The 25,199-nt window shown below is 40.3% G+C and overlaps 3 protein-coding genes across 3 annotated transcripts; all 3 read left to right on the forward strand.

Moving 5' to 3' along the window:
• The first annotated feature begins 1,007 nt into the window (after positions 1–1,007).
• On the forward strand, positions 1,008–9,394 carry LOC110091075 (olfactory receptor 5V1-like). Its single transcript, XM_078378047.1, has one exon. The coding sequence runs from the start codon at positions 6,816–6,818 to the stop codon at positions 7,743–7,745; it is 930 nt and encodes a 309-aa protein (XP_078234173.1). The 5' UTR covers positions 1,008–6,815; the 3' UTR covers positions 7,746–9,394.
• Positions 9,395–10,928: 1,534 nt separating this feature from the next.
• Positions 10,929–22,726, forward strand: LOC110091070 (olfactory receptor 6B1-like). Its single transcript, XM_078377148.1, has one exon. It carries the CDS (start codon positions 12,998–13,000, stop codon positions 13,940–13,942), a length of 945 nt encoding a protein of 314 aa, XP_078233274.1. The 5' UTR covers positions 10,929–12,997; the 3' UTR covers positions 13,943–22,726.
• A 1,304-nt stretch (positions 22,727–24,030) lies between these two features.
• Positions 24,031–25,199, forward strand: LOC110091068 (olfactory receptor 6B1-like). The gene has a single exon (XM_020815043.3). The coding sequence runs from the start codon at positions 24,038–24,040 to the stop codon at positions 24,980–24,982; it is 945 nt and encodes a 314-aa protein (XP_020670702.3). The 5' UTR covers positions 24,031–24,037; the 3' UTR covers positions 24,983–25,199.

A 25,199-nucleotide genomic window follows, 5' to 3' on the forward strand; every position in this document is an offset into this window, starting at 1 on the left:
TGTAGTGATCATGGAGCCCAGGAAAGTAAACTCTGTCACTGCCTCCATATCTTCCCCTTCTATTTGCCAGGAGGTGATGGGACCATTGGCCATGATCTTAGATTTTTTTGATGTTGAGCTTCAGACCATTTTTTGCACTCTCCTCTTTCACCCCCATAAATAGGTTCTTTTTTATTCCCCCTCAATTTCTGCCATCGGAGTGTTATGAACTGCATATCGGAGGTTGTTGGTATTTCTTCTGGCAATCTTAATTTCAGTTTGGGATTCATACAGTCCTGCCTTTCGCATGATGTATTCTGCTTCCTGTTCCACATATAGATTTCTCAGGAGATAGATAAGGTGGTCAGGCACTCCCATTTCTTTAAGGACTTGCCATAGTTTGTTTGTTGTGGTCCACACAGTCAAAGGCTTTTGCGTAGTCAATGAAGCAGAAGTAGATGTTTTCCTGGAACTCTCTGGCTTTTTCCATATTCCAGTGCATGTTAGCAATTTGGACTCTAGTTCCTCTACCCCTTCAAAAGCCAGCTTGTACTTCTGGGTGTTCTCGGTCCACATACTACTGAAGCCTACCTTGTAGGATTTTGACATAACCAAACAAATCAGATTTGGAAACCATAGGTCTTGTAGCATATTTATGATTAACCAGTATTTTTTTTTATAAATACGTCATCTACGTTGGCTTGGGCATGTCGTGAGAATGGCTGATGGTCGGATTCCAAAAGATCTCCTATATGGAGAATTAGTGCAGGGAAATTGCCCTGGGGGGAGACCACAGCTGTGATACAAGGATATCTACAAGCGGGATCTGAAGGCCTTAGGAATGGACCTCAACATATAACAAACCTTGACATTTGAGCATTCAGCCTGGAGGCAGGCGGTGCAGCATGGCCTCTCCCAATTTGAAGAGGCACTTGTTGAGCAGGCTGAGGCAAAGAGACAGTCCTGAAACCACCAAAATCAGGGAGCTGGACAGGGGACAGAGTGTATTTGTCTTCAGTGTGTCTCGGTAACTTACAATAATGTTCAATTTGGGTTTTGGATAGAATGTAAATATTCTATGTAGGTATTAGTAAGTGGATTTTAAGAGGGGAAAATAAAAGTGATCTTAGATATGTTAAAAATCCATACTTAATTTTTGGGCTGTTATCTATTTTAAGGTAAGGACTATAAACCTTTGGTTGATTGACACTTGCATCTTTATGTTTGCTTAGATAAGAAAAAGGCAGAGGAAGAGGAGGAGGGGCGGAGCTAGAAACAGCAAAGCAGCAGGAAAATTGGACTCTCCAGAAACCTGTTGCATGCCATGAATCCAGACACCCCCCAAGAAATTGGGGGTGGGGGAGGGCCAGAAGAGGCCACCCTGAGTCGTAGGAGAGCTGAGATATGTTTTTCTATATGTTTTTTTGCTTGTTTTGTGTGTGTTTTTGTTGGTTTTGTATATCTATATGTGTCATAAAATAAAAAAAATTAAAAAAAAGAAAAAAGAAAAAGGCAGAGGAAGAGGAGAAGGAAGGGAAGATAGAAGTTTCATGTCTGCATGATTTGTGACAAAGTTACTTTGATTTAACTGAGACTATAAGTGACGTGGTGGCACTGCGGGCTAAACCGCAGAAGCCTGTGCTGCAGGGTCAGAAGACCAGCAGTCGTAAGATCAAATCCATGTGACGGAGTGAGCACCTGTCGCTTGTCCCAGCTCCCGCCAACCTAGTGGTTCAAAAGCATGCAAATGCAAGTAGATAAATAGGGACCACCTCGGTGGGAAGGTAACAGCGTTCCGTGTCTAAGTCGCACTGGCCATGTGACTCCGGAAGATTGTCTTCGGACAAACGCTGGCTCTATGGCTTGGAAACGGGGATGAGCACCGCCCCCTAGAGTCGAACACGACTGGACAAAAATTGTCAAGGGGAACCTTTACCTTTACCTTTTATAAGTGATAGTCTATGTGTTTATATTCAGAATTAAGGTTTCAAGAAGTTTACTCCCAGAAAGTTTATGTAGGTTTCAGGCTGAAATATACAAATTTGTCTGAGCCCAACTGTTATATTATTGATTGGCTAAAACAATAACAACAAAAACCCTCCAGCAATTAGAAAGGAGAATCCACCAAGCTACATCTCCAAAGGAATTTTATCCTGGAGTGACTTCTTGGAGATAATTAAAAGTTAGCCTTTGCAGTTTTCATCAGCGTACACTCAATAAGTATCAAAAGTTTATGCATTAATACTAATTGCTTGTCTTATTGGATCATTTATCTCTTTATCTGTGTAGTTAACAATCTGATCTTTTGAGACCCTGGACTTGGTTTTGTTTATGTCACATGCACAATCTTCGGTGTAAACAAATCTTGTCATTATTTACTGGAAACACTTCTACCCCACTCTTCATTATTCTTAAATTATAATTCCCAGTTTGATCCATTGTCTTTACAAACAGAGCCTTCATGCTCAAATCTTGACATGTCCTTAACTCCATAATAGAGTCCCCAGCAAAATTACAGCAGAATCATCCTGAGACATAAGTCTCATGTGGCATCTAAAACACTTGCATTTATATTCAGTACGTTTCATTATCTGTGATTGTCCATGAGCAACTGGAGAGGGTGTGCAGTACCAGTGTCATTTGCCATTCAGCTGAATTACATTTTCAAGGTAAAATGTATTATTTTATTTAATGTTAACTTTAACTCTATATGATTACGGTGAACACTGTGTAACAATCAATGAATTCATTTTCTGATAAGCAATGCTATTGGAAATCAGTGTTCATTTAAAGTCTGGAGTCTGTTGAATTGAGATGACTGTTATAGCCTACCTTAGTTATGGGTTTGTCTTACAAGTTCCACTAGAAGGTGTAACCCAGTGTGCTTTGTGCTTGCTTCTTGAGCATTCATGTAACTCTAACAAACTGAATTGTGGTGGGTGATAACATATTTTAGAATATGTGTGTGAAAGCAATGATACATCACTATGTATTTCTTTGAGAAAATAGTACAATTTGGTTTGTCTGACTGAAAGCCCACATTTGCCTGTAGTTCATATAGTGGCTGTATCACAACCTGGATATTGATTGACAAACTAATTTTAAAGGCACATGACCTTTATGGGAGTCGTTTGTTCCCAGGGTTCATTTATACAAATATACTGTAAAAAGTGTTGAATGTGGGCTAGGTAATCTATGAACCTGAGCTGCTGCCATTGCTGCAATATTAAATTTCCAGGCCTCCTTTGGCCTGGTGACCAGAAGCATCCTGTTATGAGAGGTGCGGATGTGATGGGTATATGTTTTGGGGGAGAGGTGCTCAGACAGGTAGCAAGGTCCTAAACTATTAAAAGTGTGCTGCTTATATGCCACCCCATAGTGCTTCAAGCACTCTCTGGGTGGTTTACAAGTTCATTATGCAGGCTACACATTGCCCCCGCTTCACCCAGCAAGCTGGATACTCATTTTACCGACCTCGGAAGGATAGAAGGCTGAGTCAACCTTGAGCCAGATTAAACCCCAGGTCATGAGCACAGTTTTGGCTGCAGTACGGCATTTTAACCACTGCACCACGAGGCTCTTCCTCTTAGGAGAAAGGTAAATAAAAGAAAAAAGGGGTCTAAATATCAGCATAAGCACTTTGAACTTGGCCCAGAACCATACAGGCAACCAGTGCAGATGGGGCCAGGCCAGATGATATATGATCATATTGCGATATACCAGAGACTAGCCTGGCAGCTGTGTTCTTCACCTGCTGCAGCTTCCAAACCGGCTTCAAGGGCAGTCCCATGTAGAGAGCATTGCAATAGTCTGTTTTCCAGATTACAAAGACGTGGACCAGGTATTTCTAAAACACTTTAAGTTACTTGTCTTTCCAACAAAGATCTAGTCTCGATAAACTTTCCCTTCTGAAAAATGATGAACCAATAACTGTAAAGAAAAATATATAACAATATTGTGATATAGAAATTATTTAAGTTTTAGATGTTATGCTGAACATATGTAGAGGTGGAGAGCTCTATTTATTCAGTAAAAGATCTATATTAAGGATGTGCATTCCCCCCCCCCCCAAGTTAGGAGCACACTTATCTGAGTCAATTCATCCTGTGCCCTTTTGATAATACCCTGAACCAATAATTTTTGGATCTATAACAGTATTTCTGAGTTTCCAGTTCTCTTTGAAAGTCCCATTCTTGGGTTGCCCAAACCCTGAGTGGTGAAACGAGACAGAAGATGCCCTGTTTATTTTTATTTATTTTTATTTTCCCTCTTCTTTTTCTTAACTGTCAGGAAACAGTCATACTTCCTAAGACACCAACAGGAAATGAAGTGAGTCAGGGAGTTTAAAAGGATGGTGGACATGGTCCTCTTTGATTCCTTTTTGAAATGACAGTGAAGGGAAACTGTTTTTCTCTAATTTTCCCTTCTTTTTCTTCTCTCTTTCCTCCATCCCTTCTTCTCCTATAGATCTAAAATTAAAGTTGCTCTACCTACAGGACAGACTTTGATTATTTAATTTCCAGTAGGAAAGGCAAGGAAGGTTCATTTCTAGGCTAAAAATTTCCTCAGTTTTGTGTTGTTTTGTTTCCCCTCCAAATTATGAAAGATTTGGAAAGGGTGTTGCTTACACTGTGGCTGACCAGTGTAAGCACCACCATTCTGTACTTCTCCAGAAATATCTCTGATGGTTTTGTTGTTTATCCAATTTTCCAAAGAACAGCATAAATGCCTAAAGCAGGCTTGCAGAGCCCGAGATCCTCCGGATGTTGTTTGACTGAAGTTCCCACATACCTTCTGTGTATTTATCTGTGTTTTGGAGAATAATTCTTCTTCTGAGTTGTCTTGATCCTCCATTTGGAGAGAAATAAATAATAACTTTGTGGTGCCAACTCAATTCTGGCTTATGGAGACCCTGTTCAAGGTTTTCTACATACACAGAACTCAGAAGTGGCTTACCATTCCCTTTTTCTGGGGACAGCCTGGGGCTGTACAGGTTGCCCAAGGCCACACAAGCTGGCTGTCCTCACAGGACACACAGTGGGGAGTTGAATTCCCAATCTCTTTCCCTACCTAAACTACTGAGCTATCCAGACAGCTTAAGAAAATTGAGCTATAAATCAAATCTATTAAACTGATAGCAGTATCAGTTGATTCAAGACAGATATTGCCTCATTACATTTTTCTGAGGAGATATGGGGTGTGAGAACTACAGTGGTGTCTCGCTAGACAGTTACCCCGCATGACCTTTTTTTTTTGCTAGACATTGACTTTTTGCGATCGCTATAGCGATTCGCAAAACAGTGATTGCTATGGGGGAATTTCACTGGACAATGTTTGGTCCCTGCTTCACAAACTGATTTTCGCTAGACGACAATTTTGACAGCTCCCTCCATGCTCGCAAAACAGGTGTTTTCAAGACCTAAGCTTCGCAAGACAGCGATTTAAACAGCTGATTGGTGGTTTGCAAAGCTGCTTTCCTATGGCCGATGTTCGCTAGACAACAACGATTCTTCCCCACTGGAATGCATTAAACAGGTTTCAAAGCATTCCAATGGGGAAATGCTTTTCGCTAGACAATGATTTCGCTAAACAGCGATTTCAGTGGAACGGATTATCGTTGTCTAGCGAGACACCACTGTAGTCAGATACATTTTCATTTCTTCTCATGTTGAATGGGAATGTCCAAGAGCAGTGAAGGGCCTAATGTCAGTCTGTGTGCAGATTATAGAAGAGCATGGAAACGGTGGCCATCCAAAAGTTTGCAGATTACCAATCCTTGAATTCCTCCTCATTGGCCATTCAGTGGGGGTGGATGGAAGCTAGAATACAAGATTGCAAAGGCTACAATTTCCCCATCACTAGCATACAACGTACTGTCATATAAATAAACATGCAAAGCTTCCCCCCCATACCTGTGGGAAATGTGCCCTTCTAATATTCTGGATTTTGCACTGCAAATATTGTGTACATACAACTCTTCTCTCTTTCCACTCCTTCCCACTAACACATCTATCACAGGGTCTGAACAGAGCTTTAGAGCTTTATGGCACATACAGCGGGGTTGGGTAAAGAAGGACCTGGTAGTCAACAGTACATGGCTAATGAGGAGTAGTGAGCCACAGATAGGACACATCTGATGTGCAGTTTCTTTGTTGTGTATCAATGGCCAGCTTTACCACTTGGGCAGGGTACCCTGTTAACTTTTTTAAAAAGTGTGTTGCTTATATACCAACTCATTGTGCTGAAAAACTTTCTGGGTAGTTTACAATTTAATTATACAGGCTACACATTACTGCTGCCCCTCCCCCCAGCAAGCTGGCTACTCCTTTTACTGACTTTGGAAGGATGGAAGACTGAGTGAACCTTGAACTGGCCACCAGAATCTGCTGGGATTGACCACTGACCACAGAGAAGAACTTTGATTGAACCACTGCACCACTTCAAACAGCAGACTTTGGGTAAGTTATGAAAGAGCAGCAAATAGTTCATGATTTAATCTGCTATTAATGGATTATTATTCCAAGAGACTGGAAGAGACATTTGAGACATTTTGCAGGGCAAAAATAATTTAGTTGGCTGTGGGCACTAGACACTTGGATTTGGGTGTGCATGAGGTACCACCTGCTCTTCCACTTCAGGCAAAGAAATATGTGGGGCAGCCCAATTGATATTTAAGACATTTTGGAAGAAATGTTTGTTTTGTTTGATGTTAAGAATGTATGCTAGAGAAGATTTTCTGATCAACCAATGGGTGTTCCTTTTACTTGTGACAATGCATTGTTTAATTTTTTTTCCCTCCCTTCCTTTTCTTGACAGAGCAAGTGACAAGGTCTAGAATGATAAGTAATGAAACAGTTCTGACTGAATTTCTTCTCATGGGCTTTTCAAGTCTCAAAGAATTGCAGCTGTTCCTCTTCTTAGTTTTTCTTGTCACCTACATCTGTACACTGGTGGGTAACATTTTTATCCTCACCATTGCCTCTCTGGATCCTCAGCTTCACACCCCTATGTACTTTTTTCTGGGGAACCTGTCTTTTCTAGACATTTGCTATACGACCACCAATGTCCCTCAGATGCTCGTACACCTCCTGTCAGAGAGGAAATGCATCACATATGCTGGCTGTGTAATTCAGCTCTATTTCTTCATCTCATTTGTGGGCACTGAGTGCATTCTTCTGGCTGCAATGGCTTATGACCGTTTTGTGGCTATATGCCATCCTTTGAATTACACAGTCATCATGAGGAAAACTTTTTGTCTCCAGTTGGCTGGTGTCAGCTGGGCAAGTGGTTTTCTCAATTCAGCTCTGCACACCTACTTTACTTTCCGGTTGCCATTCTGTGGAGTCAATCAGCTTAACTACTTCTTTTGTGATATCCCTCCCCTCCTAAAGCTTTCATGTGGAGATACCTCCCTCAATGAGATAATTCTGCTGGTTGTGGGAGTTTTCATAGGATGGGCTCCCTTCATTTGCATAGTACTCTCTTATGCGTACATCATCTCCACTGTACTGAAGATACGTTCCACTGAAGGGAGAATAAAAGTGTTCACCACCTGCAGCTCACACTTGACTATTGTCCTCTTGTATTATGGGAGTTCCATCTTCACTTATGTCCGGCCAATATCAACCTACTCACTGGAGAAAGACAGACTGATTTCCGTTCTCTACAGCATTGTTACTCCCATGTTAAATCCTTTGATCTATACCCTGAGAAACAAAGATATTAAGGATGCTCTGAAAAAAATATTCATGTGGAAAATGTATTGAAACTGAATGTTCAGGTGTTTTCTGTCATGTTGTCTTTTGTTTGTAAATGTGGAGTTTTCAATAGGTTGATACAGACAGCCACACCTAGAATGTCATCACTGAAATAATCTTTACAGTTTCTAAGATTTAACAGAATGTCTATATCTGTGTCAATATGCGCTGCATATCTTCAATTAATCAGTCAAAGGATACCTTTGCCTTGAAATCCCTTGTAACAAAAGATTTTTGATAGTTTCTGCATTTCAGTATCCTGTCACCTCCTTTCCAGTCAACTGCTGTAAAAACACACATAAGGAATGCATACGAATACTCTTTTCAGGAAAGCAAGGGTGGATTTTCCCAGAGTGCATTTTGCTTGGGGCCCTGCATGCTCTTTGTGAGCATAAAGCAAAGAGAGATTCATTTGTTTGCAGCATATGTAATATGACATACAGTTTGGACCTTCAACTATTTTATGGGTGGATGAATATCCCAATATAGGCAGCAGTGAAGTGAAGTGGCAGCTATGGAACATGCACTTTGGCTTGTGTGTGCTGTAGCATAATGGCTAAGAGAATGACTTGGTTCAAACCTTGTCTCTGCCTCAAATTCAGTAATGTTTTTAGAGTCAAGTAATACTGATTTATATAGTATACTATACAGTGGTGTCTCACTTTACGATTGCCCCACATTACGACGAAACCGCATTACGACGATTTTTTTGCAATCACAATTGCAATCGCAAAATGATGGTCTGAATGGAGATTTTTCACTTTGTGATGATCGGTTCCCTGCTTCGGGAACTGATTCTTCGCAAACTGACGATTTTAGAACAGCTGATCGGCAGTTTCAAAATGGCCACCAGGTAAACAAAATGGCTCCCCGCTGTTTTCTGGGACGGATTCCTCATTGCACAGGCACCGAAAATGGCCGCCCTATGGAGGATTTTCGCTGGATGGTGAGTTCCCAGCCCATTGGAACGCATTGAAGGGGTTTCAATGCGTTTCAATGGGGTTTTTATTTTCGCATTACGACGTTTTCATTCTACAGCGATTTCGCTGGAACGAATTAACATCGTAATGCAAGGCACCACTGTATACGTATTCCAATTATATGATGTATGACAAGCACTTTGATTGCTTGAAAATACTATCTCATTATTACTGCTGTTGTTCTTGTTAGATACTGACACTATTGCTGTATTAGGAGATAACCAGTCAACCTCCCCATGCAGACAACAATACTTCCCCTCCCCCACTGAGGTGTCTCTCTAAGAACTGGGAATTTTTGTCTGCTATATCCTTAAAGACCCATAAAAGTTTTAAAGTTGCTACATGCTGAAACAGAATGACATAAAATATCCACTTGAACATTGAGCATAACTAAATACTTGGAAGACAGAAGTAGCCACCTCCCATAACCATGAACATGGAAACGTAATAGAACTAGAGGGCAGTAGAATATAGCTACAACCCAGTAGGACAAATATATCCGCAGAAAAACATAAGAGACATGTTGGTCTGTCTATTTTTCACCATCATAATATATGAATGATGGAAGAGATGAAGGCCTGGTGGAACATGAGATCATATCTTGTTCCATATCCACTTCTATCTAAGATTAATCCATCTATGTAAGTCTTTCACAGGTACATTTCGTCTATCTACATTCAATCCCTAATATAATGAGGAACTTCTCTTCTTCTGATGGATGTTGGTTTCTTGACTTGTAAAGTAACTCATGTTTATGCAAGTTTGTGGGAAACCTCTGTGTAAAGGTTGTAGCTGCATTCTGTTCCAGTGATGTGCATACACTCCTGGCAGGAAGTGACAGCTGCCAGCAGGTGGGGTAACTCCTTATTCTGCCCTTTCGCTTAGAAGTAGAGCATAAGACCAAAGGGTTATTTCAGCCAACCCTAGTTACGATTAGGAAACTATTATCTTATCTGAATTCTAACAACATACTATGTAATCATGCTAAGTAAATAAAAGAGCTCTCAGGGCATTGCCTGTAGGCTCCGCTGGCTCAGACATCTGCTGTCGACTCCTTTGTTCCCTCTAAGGCAATTAGCCTTCCTTTGTTCCATGATCACCCACACAAGTTACCACCTACAATCATTGCAGAAGACTATGCAATGACAGAAGAAGACAGGGAGCTAGAGTCCCAGTTTCCCAGTATGGGTCTTTTAATGACCTACTCATAAATATTACATTTTGTGTAGATAAAGAGTCCTATAAGAATGTATCCTGGCCCCAGAGTTCTTAGAGCCTTTATGTGTCATTCAAATGAGACTTGAGAGACACTGGTCATTATACACACACCCCTTAGGAGGAAACGGCACCAAGATCCAATAGAACAGCCCCTCTGCCCACCTCTCAGCTGTTCTATTGGATCCTGGTGCTCCTAAGGGGTGTGTGTGAGCACCAGGATCCAATAGAACAGCTGAGAGGCGGGCAGAGGGCTGTTCTATTGGATCCTGGTGCTGCTTCTTCGTAAGCAAAGCAAAGTGTGCTGCTTATATACTGCCCCATAGTGCTTCAAGCACTCTCTGGGTGGTTTACAAGTTAATTATGCAGGCTACACACACAGGGGTGTGTGAGAGCAGAGCGCCGAACAGCTGAGAGGCAGCAACCAGCTGAGTGGCGGGCAGAGGGGGGCATTTTATTAATAATAAACTCTGAGAGGGTTGCCACCTCTCAGCTGTTCGGCACTGTGCTCACACACCAGGATCCAATAGAACAGAGAGACTTAAACATCCGGGGGAGAAGCCCAGCACATGCCTAAGAGGCGGAAGTGGATGAATGCGGCGGGCGGAGGGGTGCGGCGTTCTAGGCCATTGTTACAGATGCTCCTTGGTCTATGGGGCTACCTGGTAAGTGACTTTTTTCGCCCATAGGAACACATTAATTAAATCTCAATGCATTCCTATGGGAAACCGTGCCTCTCAAGATGAACATTTTTGCAAGACGACACATCTTGCGAGTCACTGAAAAACTCGCAAAATGCTTTTGTCTTGCATGTTTTTCGTTGCGTGAGGCATTCGTCTTGTGAGGCATCACTGTATGTTAGTCTGTTTCAGCAGTTACTAAAATAAAAATAGAAGCAAAGAAAGACAGCATAAGCAAATTTATTTCAGTGAGAGGTTAAAATACACTGATTCAGACACATGACTTTTGTTTCTGTGGTGTCATGGAGGTCAGCTCACTGGGCCTTTGCATTTCAGAAAGTTGCCCTGTTTAGGAACTGGATCTGAAATGAAGGCTGAGATTTGGTTTTATTCTCTACAACAAATCAAATGGCACTATGGTAGGAGTGAGAAACATGTAGTCTTCCAGATGCTGATGGTTTGCATTGCAATGGCCCTAGCCAGCATAGCTAGCTGTGAGAGATGATGGGAGTTTTAGCCCAGTAACAAATGAATGGACACATTTAACCTCCCCTATGCTGCAAGTTCCATTAGGAACAGGAAGGTTTTGGAGAGCTAATATTGTGGACTAACGTCCATGACTGAATAGACTGGACATCACAAGTTTATGAGTAAGCAAGTCCATGCATAAATAATTTGATTTTGACTTATTTTTTAAATACACATATTGTTCTCAGTAGCTTCAAATTACTTCTGTTAGTAAATGTCCTGAGGGCAATTTAAGAAGTCACAGAATGAATAATCAGAAACTTATCAATCCCCAGGGTAGATATATATTGGGGAAAAGAAGAGATACAAATATAGCGCTTATTCACATCAGAACAAATGACTGCTTATTGAAATGCTGAACATGCTTCAACCACATCTATGGACAAATGTAGGCTCCCTTCTATGACCCGTTGCTACGGAGCTGATACCTTTGAAGATTGGAAGCTGCAAGAGTTCTACAGTTGGGAACAGAGGTTTCTCTTCTTCCATGGGAGAAGAGACCTCTACCCTAATAGGTAAGTGATTGAAGTAAATACCTCTTGTTACTTAACTAGTATTACATATAGGAGAAATATATTGTGTGAGATTTACTGGCAAAGCTTGTCAGAACTAATGTTAGCTGGTCTCTCTCTCTCTCTCTCTCTCTCTCTCTCTCTCTCTCTCTCTGTGTGTGCGCACGCGCACGCATGCCTGTACTGTTGCTTCTTAGATGTGTAATATGGAGAGATGCATACTTTTTTCCCATGCCACAGACTGCCAAGCATTTTCTTGTGTAAAATGCTGTTTAGAGTATTTAATATAATTTTAAAATGAGGCTATTACATGCTTTCCTGGCATGCCATAGAGTGACGCCATGATAGTTCTACTAACTTGCAAGGCAGTTGCCTCCAGAGAGATGACAATGGAAAGCCAGCTGGAATTTAAAATGTTTTACTTTGTTTTGCTTTTTAATTTTTTGCGTTAATGAAAAACTTGCCTTTCCATTTAAAGACCAAGCTTGCTCCATGTGATAGGTACATATAATAATATGTAAAAAAAATCATTCACAGCTTTGACAGATATGCTGACACCATATAGTTGTTTAGAACTACCAAACCTTTGAGTAGCAACCAGAGTGAAAGGGGATTTCTCAAAATGCCACTGCTCAGTGTTTTATGACTACATAACAAATGTATAATTCTGATGTTGGAAAGGAAAAAAAAAATCTCTGGAGGAATTTCAATTAAACTGTTCCTTCCCACGTTTGCAAGAAAGTTACAGCACATGTGCCAGCTCATAAAGGGTACAGACTGTTTCAATTTGCACTCCATGTTTTTACTTTTGCTAGTTAACATTCTTGTCTTATATATATATATATATATTTCTAAAGAATGAAAAGACAATCCACCATATTACAAATAAAACATACACAGTTATCCCCCCCAAAATTCTCCAAATCACGTTTATACCCATTCACCTTTTAAAGAAATATCAACCAACAATCTAATTTTTTTTCAAACCACATGTCTCAAAGTCTATTTTGTCGGCATATTTTAATAATGGCTTCCAATTTTCAGTGAATTTACTGTGGCTTATTTCTCCTCTATAGTTAACGTTCTTGTCTTCCCACAGTTATTTTGTAGAACAAAACTGCAGCATTGTTGATCTGAAAAACTTTGCATGTTGAAGGTCATGACATTACTGACCAAAGTTTTGCATCCTAAGTCTTCTGATCATCCTGTATTCCATTGTCTCTGCTTCTCTAGAGAAAAATATCTTGCAATACCCCAGCTGTATCTATGTAAAAAATGGACCACTGTGGATTTGAGTGTCCAAATAATATATCCTTTGCTTTTGTTCACAGGCAAAACAATTGGACATGGCAGCAGGGAGGAACCAAACAACTACCACAGAATTCATTCTTATAGGATTCGGAGACACCAAAGAGTTCCACATTCTATTCTCTTTCATCTTTCTAGCCATTTACCTTTCTACTACAATGGGAAACATTCTCATCATTGCACTCATCATAACAAACAACAATCTTCACACCCCTATGTACTTCTTCCTGGGAAATCTGGCTTGCTTAGAGATCTGTTACATCTCTACCATTGTGCCTAAGCTAATCACCGTCTTCCTAACAGGGGATGGCGCTATTTCATTTTGGGGTTGTATTGTGCAGTTTTATTTCTTCGCTGCCCTGGCTGCTACTGAATGCACTCTCTTAGCCGTGATGTCTCATGACCGGTACCTTGCAATATGCAAGCCACTGCATTATGGCACCCTTATGAATATCAGGGTTTGCATCGTACGGGCAGCTGGGTGTTGGCTCAGTGGTTTTCCAGTACTGCTGATAGTTCTCCATTTGATGTCAAGATTACCCTTCTGTGGCTCCAATCGGATACAGCACTTCTTCTGTGACCTTGCTCCCGTCCTAAGTATTTCTTGTGGAGAAACACAAACGGTGGAATTCGCTCTCTTCTCTATTGCATTCACATTAATCTTGCCCCCATTTCTACTAACTGCAATATCTTATGTTTTTATCATCCTGGCTGTGCTGAGAATCCCCTCCACCACTGGAAGGAAGAAAGCCTTTTCCACATGTTCATCTCACCTCATAGTGGTTAGTATGTTCTATGGTTCCCTTGCTGTTGTTTATTTATTGCCAAGGATTGAAACACTGAGAAAATTCCATAAAATATTTTCAGTCTTCTATACTGTTATAACTCCGCTCATCAATCCACTGATCTATACACTGAGGAACAGGGAGTTCAAAGAAGCCCTTAAGAAATTAATCCAAAAAATGATTCACAACACCGTCTGAGAGCTCAAGGAATTGTTCCAAGGAAACTGACACTGTTGTCCTGTCATTCCATAACGTATTGATATGCTTGCTGATTCCTATGATATAATTAAAAATTAACTGTAATATTTAACATATCTCTCACCATCTTTTCTCATTTTATCCTTTTCATAAGCCTTTTCATTTGACTAGCTAGATGTCTCCTTCTGCTGTGGTAACCGTTGTGATTTTCAAAGAAATTAAAACAAAAACAAAAAAATTTAAAAAGGAAAGACAAGGAGACTTTAGTAATAAATGTCAGTGAAAATTGAACAATTTCTGGACTGTAGTTCCTAAATATTAAAAACATATGAAAGGATGAGAAGATGCCCAGATTCATAACTTGTGTAGGATTGGGTTGTGACTGTTATAGTTGTGACATGCAACAGTGACTCTCCTGGCCATCTAAATTGTAAGCCGCCCAGAGACCTTTAGGTAGTGTGAGCGGCATATAAATTAAATAAATGTATCCAAGGAAGCTATATCAGCTCTAGATCTGTGTCTGGTGTCCAGAATGGAATGGATGAGAGTGAATAAACTGAAACTCAATCCAGATAAGACAGAGGTGCTCCTGGTCAGTCAAAAGGCAAATCAAGGAATAGGGATGCAGCCTGTGCTGGATGAGGTTGCACTCCTTTTAAAAAAAGTATACAGGTTTGGAGAGCTCCTGGATTTGCCTCTGAGCTTGGATGCCCAGATTTCAGCAGTAGCCCGGAGTACCTGTGCACAGTGAAAACTAGTGCAGCAGCTGTGCCCATTTCTTGAGAGGTCTGATCTAGCCCTGGTGTCACATGTCTTAGTTACATCTTGACGGAATTACTGTAATGTGCTTCACATGGAGCTTTCTATGGAAATTTCAGTGGGTCCCAAACACACTGCTAACTGGGACTGGGTAGAGGGATCACATAACCTCCCTGTTACAGCAGCTCCACTGGTTGCTGAACTGTTTCTAGGCAGAATTCAAAGTGCTGATTCTAACCTATAAAATTCTAAACGGCTTGGATCCAAGCTATCTCAAGGACCATGTCTCTCTTTTTAACCCTGCTTTTGATAGGGTTTAACTTGGGGACAACTCAGTTCACTCATCTGGAGTTTCACTGCCTGGATGTGGTCATAGGAGAAGGTCTCCTTATGCTTAAATTGGTGGAACCACAGGCAAAAGTAATCAGTGAGTCACCCCTTTTCTCAGACCAGGGTCAATCCGCCCACCTCAAATGCCACCATTTTCCTCAATACTCATAGTATCTGATTATCTCTTCAGTTTGCCTGTAAAGATTGTAGCGCCCTTATCTGAGGTTCGCATTTTACCAGTTTCACTGCAATGGAATTATTTTGTGTGATGGCTACATACCCTTCACCACAGGGCAAAAATCAGTAGTATCTTCCCAATTTCCAGCTTCACTGCATGTTCAAGCCTTCTACCTGCTAGCCATCGGTGCCACTCCCAGAGGCTACTGTAAAAAAGGTCAAGGGTTTGCATCCTCCTCCAATTAAGCAATGCATCGCACAAGAAAGGAGTTTTCAAATCCATCACCATTATATAATTTTACATGAGGTATAGCAGATACAGCATGTTCTGGTTCAACCACCGTTCACTGACTCCAAGGGAGAATAGATGGCTTTTCAACTCAGTGTCCTGCATGACATAATGGAACCTGTTAGACTGTGTTTGAGGTTCTGTTAGGGGATATGGTTAAGGATACCCAAGAAAGTATCAAAGTGGCAATCTGCAGTGTCAGAGTCCGAACACCCTGTCAGAGCAGCAATATAATTTTTTTTAATTAAAAAAAAAGAGAAGCATGAGAAGAAGGCAAAACATGTAACTGAAGATGAATGAGCAATATTAGAAAGACAAATTAACAGATTTTTGGAGACATTTTGCTTCTAAGGAAACAAATGTGAACTGCCCCGTTCCAAGTACATTATTCTACAATAAGCAAGGGAAGCCACAAAGGGAGCCATACTGAATAATGTGTGTATGTTTTCCAGTGCAAAACAAAACTTGAAGCTTACCTGAAAGTCTTTAGCAGGGAATTATTATGAAGTTAATGATACAATCAGTATCTCACAGAAACAAAAAGGAAATAAATCCTGGTGAATCACAGTTGTGTTCCTCTCTATCCCCAAATTTAAGAGGGAACATGAGAGATATACACTGGAAAAAAAAATATAAAGAGTGCATCTGTTAGGTTGCAACATTTTTAAAAATCAAATTGAGGGAGTTAATGGATATTTTCTGAGAATTGCATAATATTAAGGACTGAATTAAGAACGGTCTGAAGCTCAACATCAGAAAAACTAAGATCATGGCCACTGGTCCCATCATCTCCTGGGAAATAGAAGGGGAATACATGGAGGCAGTGACAAATTTTACTTTCTTGGGCTCCATGATCACTGTGGATGGAGACAGCAGCCACGAAATTAAAAGACGCTTGCTTCTTGGGAGGAAAGTGATGTCAAACCTTGACAGCATCCTAAAAAGCAGAGACATCACCTTGCCAACGAAAGTCCGCATAGTCAAAGCTATGGTTTTTCCTGTAGCAATGTATGGAAGCGAGAGCTAGACCATAAAGAAGGCTGACCGCCGAAGAATTGATGCTTTTGAATTGTGGTGCCGGAGGAGGCTCTTGAGAGTCCCCTGGACTGCAAGGAGAACAAACCTATCAATTTTGAAGGAAATCAACCCTGAGTGCTCACTGGAAGGACAGATCCTGAAGCTGAGGCTCCAGTACTTTGACCATCTCATGAGAAGAGAAGACTCCCTGGAAAAGACCTTGATGTTGGGAAAGTGTGAAGGCAGGAGGAGAAGGGGACGACAAAGGACGAGATGGCTGGACAGTGTCATTGAAGCTACCAGCATGAATTTGGCCCAACTCCGGGAGGCAGTGGAAAATAGGAGGGCCTGGCGTGCTCTGGTCCATGGGGTCACGAAGAGTCGTACACGACTTAACGACTAAACAAAACGAAGGACTGGCAGCCAAATTAGCACCAGGTTAGGGTTAGCAGGGTTAGGATTACAGAAAGGGTTCAGTACACACTGCCTGTATTTCCTGATGACAGTGAGCATTCCCATGAAGTTCCAGACCTGCCCCCCTCCCAAGTAGACCTACTGACCAACAAAGTATGTTACTTGTGCTTTACAACATGGTGGAGTATTGACTGGAGTAAAAATACTTTTGAAGGTCAACATGCAGTAGAATTGTTTAGAAGCTATTTTTTGGTCCGTTGTTATAATGACAGCATGGTACGTGGATGAAAGTCAGGCACATTGCTTACAACTCATAATTGAGCAATGTTGCAGTGTGCCTCTCTATTAGGTCTAGTTTAGTGTGAAATCTACAACAAAATATGGCCCTGGGGCTCCGGGCAAGTATAAGACTGTGGATATAGGTTATTTTGCTTAAAATGGATTAATTAATTAAATGTATTGGATTAATTAATTGAACTTCCCACTACATTTGGTCAGCATGAACAATGGTTAGGACACTGAAAGCTGCACTCTATCAATGAAAGCAGATGAGTTTTCATTATTGATTCAAGCAAACTTTGCTTTTAACCTATAGGTATCATATGACCTGGAAGCTCCAGAGGTGCCAGATAAACACATCAGATTCTCTTTATTGGACCTTAATTCTGTACATTCAGTATCCCAGTTTTGTGGTTCATTGGGTGTTTCAACAAGACTGGCTGTGTCCTTTTTAGTAGTCCTTTTTAGTAGTCATTGGAGTCGCTCACTTCCTTTCAGAGTTATTCACCTACAAATTGCCCCCCCCCCCCCAGGAGAGTTTACCACATGGCACAGAAGCCCATTCTGCATACCAGCCAACAATCAGATGATCAGAAGCCAATAGGCAGCCACTCCCACATGCAGCCAGCCACCCCAACAGCCAACCCCCACACCCCGTTCCTTTCCCTACCTTAGCCCCCACCCCACTCCCACTGAAAACCCCTAAGCCTCCTTCTAAGGATACTGACCACTGGATAGGTGCTGTTTACTTCTCAGACATGGGTGAACAACAATAACCTTGTTCGACATTAGAATCTTTTTAGGTGGTCTGTGGAGAAGATGCGCCTGTTTTCATTTGGTGTGATAGGTAAAGAAGAAATAGCTTTCTTACATAATGTTTCATATTATTCTGTACAAACCCAGTCAACATTGGGGAGTTCCATACCATTCAAAATGGTGGGAAGAGTTAAGAAGAAGACTGCTTAGTCCCAAAACAGATTTATCCCCTTTCAGAAGGTGTTTCAACTACCATGAACTCCTTGAGGAGGCAGGGAGTGCTAGCATTCATTTAAGGGGCAAGATCATCCAAAATGAATTCCTTATTTCCCACAACTTACTGTACATATTATTTTCCCCCTTAACCCTTTCTCTCTAATTGGCGAAAACCTGGCTTGGCCAGGTTTTGTAGTAGGGTGACTCCTTGAATGCAAAAGTATTATCTGGTCACTTCCATGCTAGCCATATTTCCCTTCTTGAAAACCCAACAAACCCAACTTGAAGTTATGGCAACTCACTCTACTTGAGATCTTGGGCAGAAAAACATCACAGGGTCTTCTCAGCTGTTGGGGTTTTTCACTTGATCTGATGGGACTTGCAGTGGAATCCTTTCAAAGCTAGAACAGTCATTGCCTAGATAGCCATTAGGCACTTGCAGCAATTTCGAATATAATACTGGGAGTGCATGTGAGCAGAACAGTAGCATATCTTTTTATTGTTTGGATGTGTGTTTCTCTCTTTCCCCTAGGTCCAAAACAGAGAGAGACTCAACATTAGCTGATTTCATTAAGAAGACCCCTATGTATTTGATAAAGTCTTGGATGATTACATGTGATAATTCAATTATTGGACACCTTGGAGAAATGTAGGACTTTGATAAAGTATTTTAGTCATACATTATTCTGTCAGAATTGCTTTGATTTTTGATTCCTGCACTGAGCAGGGGGTTGGATTTCATGACCTTATAGGCCCCTTCCAACTCAGTTTTTCTGATTATTTGAATCACCATTCAGCCATTGATGTAAAGATATAAAAGCCAGTAGTGCTTGATGAAGGCTCTGAAGGACCAACATTATAAAATGTATCAGCACAGCAAGCTCATTAGAAGCCTAAAGTGGGGAGAATGCCCCTCCTCAGAAGTTTTGGAGGTGTGGTACCCATTCTGATCACTCTGTCAGCTGTTCCTATGTATGTTTCAGTCCTAAGAAGCTTCTGCTGCTGCAGAAACCATGCATTGTTTTCAATTTAAAATACTCAGCTAAATTTCTAAGATTAATTTGTAAGATTGCACCTCAGAAAAACTGCAGAGTTACAAGATGGGGGATACCTGGCTCAGGAAAACTACGAAGGAGAAGTATCTTAGAATGGTCGTAGATCACAAGCAAAATATGAGCCAACAGTGTGATGCGACTGCAAAAAAACGCAAATGCTATTTTAGGCTGCATTAATAGAAGTTTAGTTTCCAAATCCCATGAGGTGCTAGTCCCCCTCTATTCAGCACTGGTTAGGCCTCACCTTGAGCATTGTTCTTCATTATTTAGGAGTTTCTTGCATCATAAATGGCCTGCAGCGGCTTGCAAGGTTCTTGTGTCATGCCCTTTTTCATAATGTTTGTTGGTTTGTTTACTTTGCTCTCTGCACCAGGGTGTATGCCAATAAAATCAATAATGTACAACATGCAACACAAAATTTAACAAGAACGCTAGTATATCAACATAAAACTCCTCAGAATAGGCAATGATCAAGAATTAACCATCTCATAATAAAAAACAATAACAGTTACAACATTGAAATAAAACACACAGGTTGCTAACTGGTCCCTGCACCCAATACCTGTTGGGCTGATAGATTTTCAGACCTTGTCTAAATTTTTCCAACTCTGGCCCATTACAAAGGTACTGGGGGAGGGAATTCCACAGCTTTGGAGCCAAGTGGGAAAATGCCTGAAGCCTAGAATTTGCCACCTTAGTGAAAAGCAGTGGTTCTTAACCTTGGGTTACTCAAGTGTTTTTGAACTGCAACTCCCAGAAACCCCAGCCAACACAACCGATGGTGAAGGCTTCTGGGAGTTGCAGTCCAAAAACACCTGGGTAACCAAGGTTAAGAACCACTGGTGAAAAGGACCAACAAGTGATCTTAATCTGTGGACCAAGTCCGCTTATTTATTTATTTTTATTTATTAATAATGTCATGGCACCAACTCTGCTAAATAATTAGGGCAAGAAAATCGTAGAGCTTTAAATATATCATGCTGCATGTCTAATCTTGTTGTAATCCTTAAGCTTTCTACAATAGAACTCTTTTGACTTATGTTTTAATACACATATTGCTCTCAGTAGCTTCAAATCTCTATTAGTAAAAGTCCTGAGGTCAATTTAAGAAGTCACAGAATGAATAATCAGTAACTATCAATCCCCAGGGTAGATACATATTGGGGAAAAGAAGAGATACAAATATAGCGCTTATTCACATCAGAACAAATGACTGCTTATTAAAATGCTGAACATGCTTCAACCACATCTATGGACAAATGTAGGCTCCCTTCTATGACTCATTGCTATGAAGCTGATACCTTTGAAGATTGAAGATTGGAGGCTGCAAGAGTTCTACAGTTGGGAACAGAGGTTTCTCTTCTTCCATGGGAAGAGACCTCTACCCTAATAGGTAAGTGATTGAAGCAAATACCTCTTGTTACTTAACTAGTATTACGTATAGAAGAAATATAGAGTGTGTGAGGTTTACTGGCAAAGCCTGTCATAAGCAGTGTTAGCTGGGCTCTCTGTTAGATGTGTAATGTGGAGAGATGCATACTTTCTTCCCATGTCACAGGCTACCAAGCATTTCCTTGTGTAACATGCTGTTTAGAGTATTTTATTTAATTTTAAATAAGGCAATTACATCCTTTCCTGGCATGGCATAAAGTTATGCCACGATAGTTCTACTACCTTGCAGGCAGTTGCACGTTAGTTTGAATAAGGGAGTGGATAACTTTGGAAAATGACAGGCTACTTAATTTGGAAGGACACGATTTGCAATTTGTCTGGCATGCCTTTTTATGGTATAAAAAAGGAGAAAGAGCAAAAACACTTTAATTCACATATGATAAGAAAAGCTTTACTGGTCATGTGGAAGAAGATTATACAACAAACTTTCCAAAAAACACCAGCTTAGGTATCACCTATAGAGGCTTATACAGTACATACCCTAATCTTATGATGAAAGAAAAACTTTTAAGATATCAAGATTTACTAAAAAAGGACTATGTGCTAAGGTCTAAAGAAGAGTTAGAGACACAGAATATTCACATAGACTGGTGGTCCAGAGCACAGTTGGAATCTAGATTCAGAAAAGGTAAAACAGAAGGTTTATATTTAGAATAAACGACATTCGATAAACTCTTACTAGGTTCAAAAGAAAAAAATAATTAAGAAAATGTATAACTACCTATTAGAAACTAAAATGCAAGATGAAATGGTTAAAGAGAATATGATTAAGTGGGCACAAAACATAGGTCATAATATTGATATTGATCAATGGTTACAAATATGGCAAAAGAATATAAAGCTTACAAAATCGGTTAATTTCAATATATACAAGATGTTTTATAGATGGCACATGACTCCAGAAAAACTGTCGAAAATGTATTCAGATATATCAAATTCCTGTTGGAAGTGTGAAGCACATGTGGGAAGTTATTACCATATGTGGTGGACCTGCAGAGCAGTGAAAAAATATTGGAAAGAAGTCCATTTGGTATTTCAACAAATATTGGTATGTAAGGTTCCATTAACACCAGAATTGTTTTTACTGCCTATGATACCAGATAATATAGATAAAGCAAAGAAGGGTATAGCTACGTATATAGCTACTGCAGCTAAAATTTTGTATGCTAAAAATTGGAAAAGTCCGATGACACCGAAGCAAGAAGACCTTATTGAAAAGATAAGAGAAACGGCAGAAATGGATATCTTATCAGAAGTAATGAAGGACTGTCCTGTGCGAAAGGCAACTGAAAGATGGGATGTATTTTACAAATGGTTAGAATCACCAGATAATGTTTGAATAAGATAGAATAAAATGTGGATTAAGGCTAGAAGGCAGAAAAGAGTAGAAAAGCGGAAATGGAATGTTGGATGATAATCTTAATAGAACGAATGTCAATATATTTTTGTATCTCGCCTTCCCCAGAATCCCAATCCCTTTTCCCTCTTACCTTTTGTATCCCATACCCTATCCCACTGGTTCTTAACCTTGGGTTACTCAGGAGTTGTGGACTGCAACTCCCAGAAGCCTTCACCACCAACTGTGCTGGCTGGGGTTTCTGGGAGTTGCAGTTCAAAAGCATCCGAGTAACAAAGGTTAAGAACCACTGCCCTATCCCAAGTTATTAAAAAAATAAAAAAATGTTTTACTTTGTTTTGCTTTTTTATTTTTTTGCATTAATGAAAAAATTGCCTTTCCACTTAAAGACCAAGCTTGCTCCATGTGGTAGGTACATATAATAGTATGTTAAAAAAATAATTCACAGCTTTGACAGATATGCTGACACCATATAGTTGTTTAGAACTACCAGATCTTTGAGTAGCAAACAGAGTGAAAGGGGATTTCTCTCAATGCCACTGCTCAGTGTTTTATGACTATATAACAAATGTAGGTGTTTGCCAAGAAAATAGTACCCCAAGTAACATATGGGGCAGAGATATGGGGATATATACTCACACTGAAGAAGTGATCCAAAATTCTTTTATTCGATCTGTGCCCCACAAGATTCTAACTGTCCCTCACAACATACCCGCTGCATATCTAAGGGCCAAAGTAGGATTGATTCCAACTGAAATACACTCTCATATTGTGCTGGCCATGTATTGACTGAAATTGGCCAGTATGAATGATTCTCACCTTCCTAGGAAGTGCTACACAGAACAGCTTCAGAATCCATCTCAAAAATCCCGGGTGAATTTAGTTAGACCCATTTTGCAGAACTATGGGATTGACACAGACTCCCTTCCTACCTTTGTTTCAAACAGAGCTAAGCAATTGGTTAAAGAAAAAATGTCTTTAAGTGGCAGGATCTCTGTGCCATCTCAGAAATGTCCTATAACTGTTGGTTCCCTTTGTATCAAACATCATTCTCTTTGGAGGTCTACTTTGCTAATTTAACCTCAGCCCCTCTAAGAAAAGCGTTTACAGCTCTGCACTTTCAGGGTATGCAGACTGCAATATTAGTAAGAAGATATGGAAATGTTCCTTTTGATCAAAGACTTTGTATATGTGGATCAGGAGAAGTTGAAGATGTTTCTCATTATTTGTTAAGATGTCCTTTATAAGTTTATATGATCACCCCAGGAGCAAATTCCTTGCAGGCATACTTAGAACTTTGTGTGACAGCTCTCTTATGACTCAACTCTGCATTCTGCTTGTGGAAAGGGATGTATTTGCTACCCATCAAGTAGCAAAATTTGTTCTGGCAGCAAAGAAGATCCGTGCCAAGCATTTAAAATCCTAAATCTTTCCTTTTAAGTGTAATTGTGATATGACAGTGCCACATATGTTTGATGCTATCATTGATATATTGCGATGACCTATGGTTTTAAGCAATCAACCAATAAAGTAAAGACTACATAACAAATGTATGATTCTGATTTTTGAAAGTAAAAAAAATCTCTGAAGGAATTTCAAGTAAACTGTTACTTCTTAAGTTTGCAGGGAAGTTACAGCACATGTGCCAGCTCATAAAGAGCACAGACTGTTTTAAGGTTTTAATTTGCATTCCATGTTTTGACTTTTGCTAATTAACATTCTTCTCTTCCCACAGTTATTTTGTACAACAAGACTGCAACATTGTTGATCTGAAAAAGTTTGCATGTTGAAGGTCATGATATCATTGACCAAAGCTTCGCATCCGAAGTCTTCTTTGCAGTGACCTGATCTTCCTGTGTTCCATTGTCTCTGCTTCTCTAGAGAAAAATGTCTTGCACTACCCCAGCTGTATCTATGTAAAAAATGGACCACTGTGGATTTGAGTGTCCAAATAATATATCCTTTGCTTTTGTTCACAGGCAAAACAATTGGACATGGCAGCAGGGAGGAACCAAACAACCACCACAGAATTCATTCTTATAGGATTCGGAGACACCAAAGAGTTCCACATTCTGTTCTCTTTCATCTTTCTAGCCATTTACCTTTCTACTACAATGGGAAACATTCTCATCATTGCACTCATCATAACAAACAACAATCTTCACACCCCTATGTACTTCTTCCTGGGAAATCTGGCTTGCTTAGAGATCTGTTACATCTCTACCATTGTGCCTAAGCTAATCACTGTCTTCCTAACAGGGGATGGCGCTATTTCATTTTGGGGTTGTATTGTGCAGTTTTATTTCTTCGCTGCCCTGGCTGCTACTGAATGCACTCTCTTAGCCGTGATGTCTCATGACCGGTACCTTGCGATATGCAAGCCACTGCATTATGGCACCCTTATGAATATCAGGGTTTGCATCGTACGGGCAGCTGGGTGTTGGCTCAGTGGTTTTCCAGTACTGCTGATAGTTCTCCATTTGATGTCAAGATTACCCTTCTGTGGCTCCAATATGATACAGCACTTCTTCTGTGACCTTGCTCCCGTCCTAAGCATTTCTTGTGGAGAAACACAAGCGGTGGAATTTGCTCTCTTCTCAATTGCATTCACACTAATCTTGCCCCCATTTCTACTAACTGCAATATCTTATGTTTTTATCATCCTGGCTGTGCTGAGAATCCCCTCTACCACGGGAAGGAAGAAAGCCTTTTCCACATGTTCATCTCACCTCATAGTGGTTAGTATGTTCTATGGTTCCCTTGCTGTTGTTTATTTATTGCCAAGGATTGAAACACTGAGAAAATTCAATAAAATATTTTCTGTCTTCTACACCATTGTAACTCCGCTCATCAATCCATTGATCTACACTCTTAGAAATAGGGAGTTCAAAGTAGCCCTTAAGAAATCAATCCAAAAAATGCTTCACAACGCCTTCTGAGAGCTCAAGGAATTGTTCCAAGGAAATTGACACTGTTGTCCTGTCATTCCATAACGTATTGATATGCTTGCTGATTCCTATGATATAATTAAAAATTAACTGTAATATTTAACACATCTCTTACCATCCTTTCTCAGTTTTCCTTTCCATAAGTATTATATCATTTGACAAGCTAGATGTCTCCTTCTACTGTGGCAACCATTGTGATTACTATGGA

The sequence above is a fragment of the Pogona vitticeps genome, chromosome 6 (genome assembly GCF_051106095.1).
Source record: "Pogona vitticeps strain Pit_001003342236 chromosome 6, PviZW2.1, whole genome shotgun sequence".
NCBI classification, from domain to species: domain Eukaryota; kingdom Metazoa; phylum Chordata; class Lepidosauria; order Squamata; family Agamidae; genus Pogona; species Pogona vitticeps.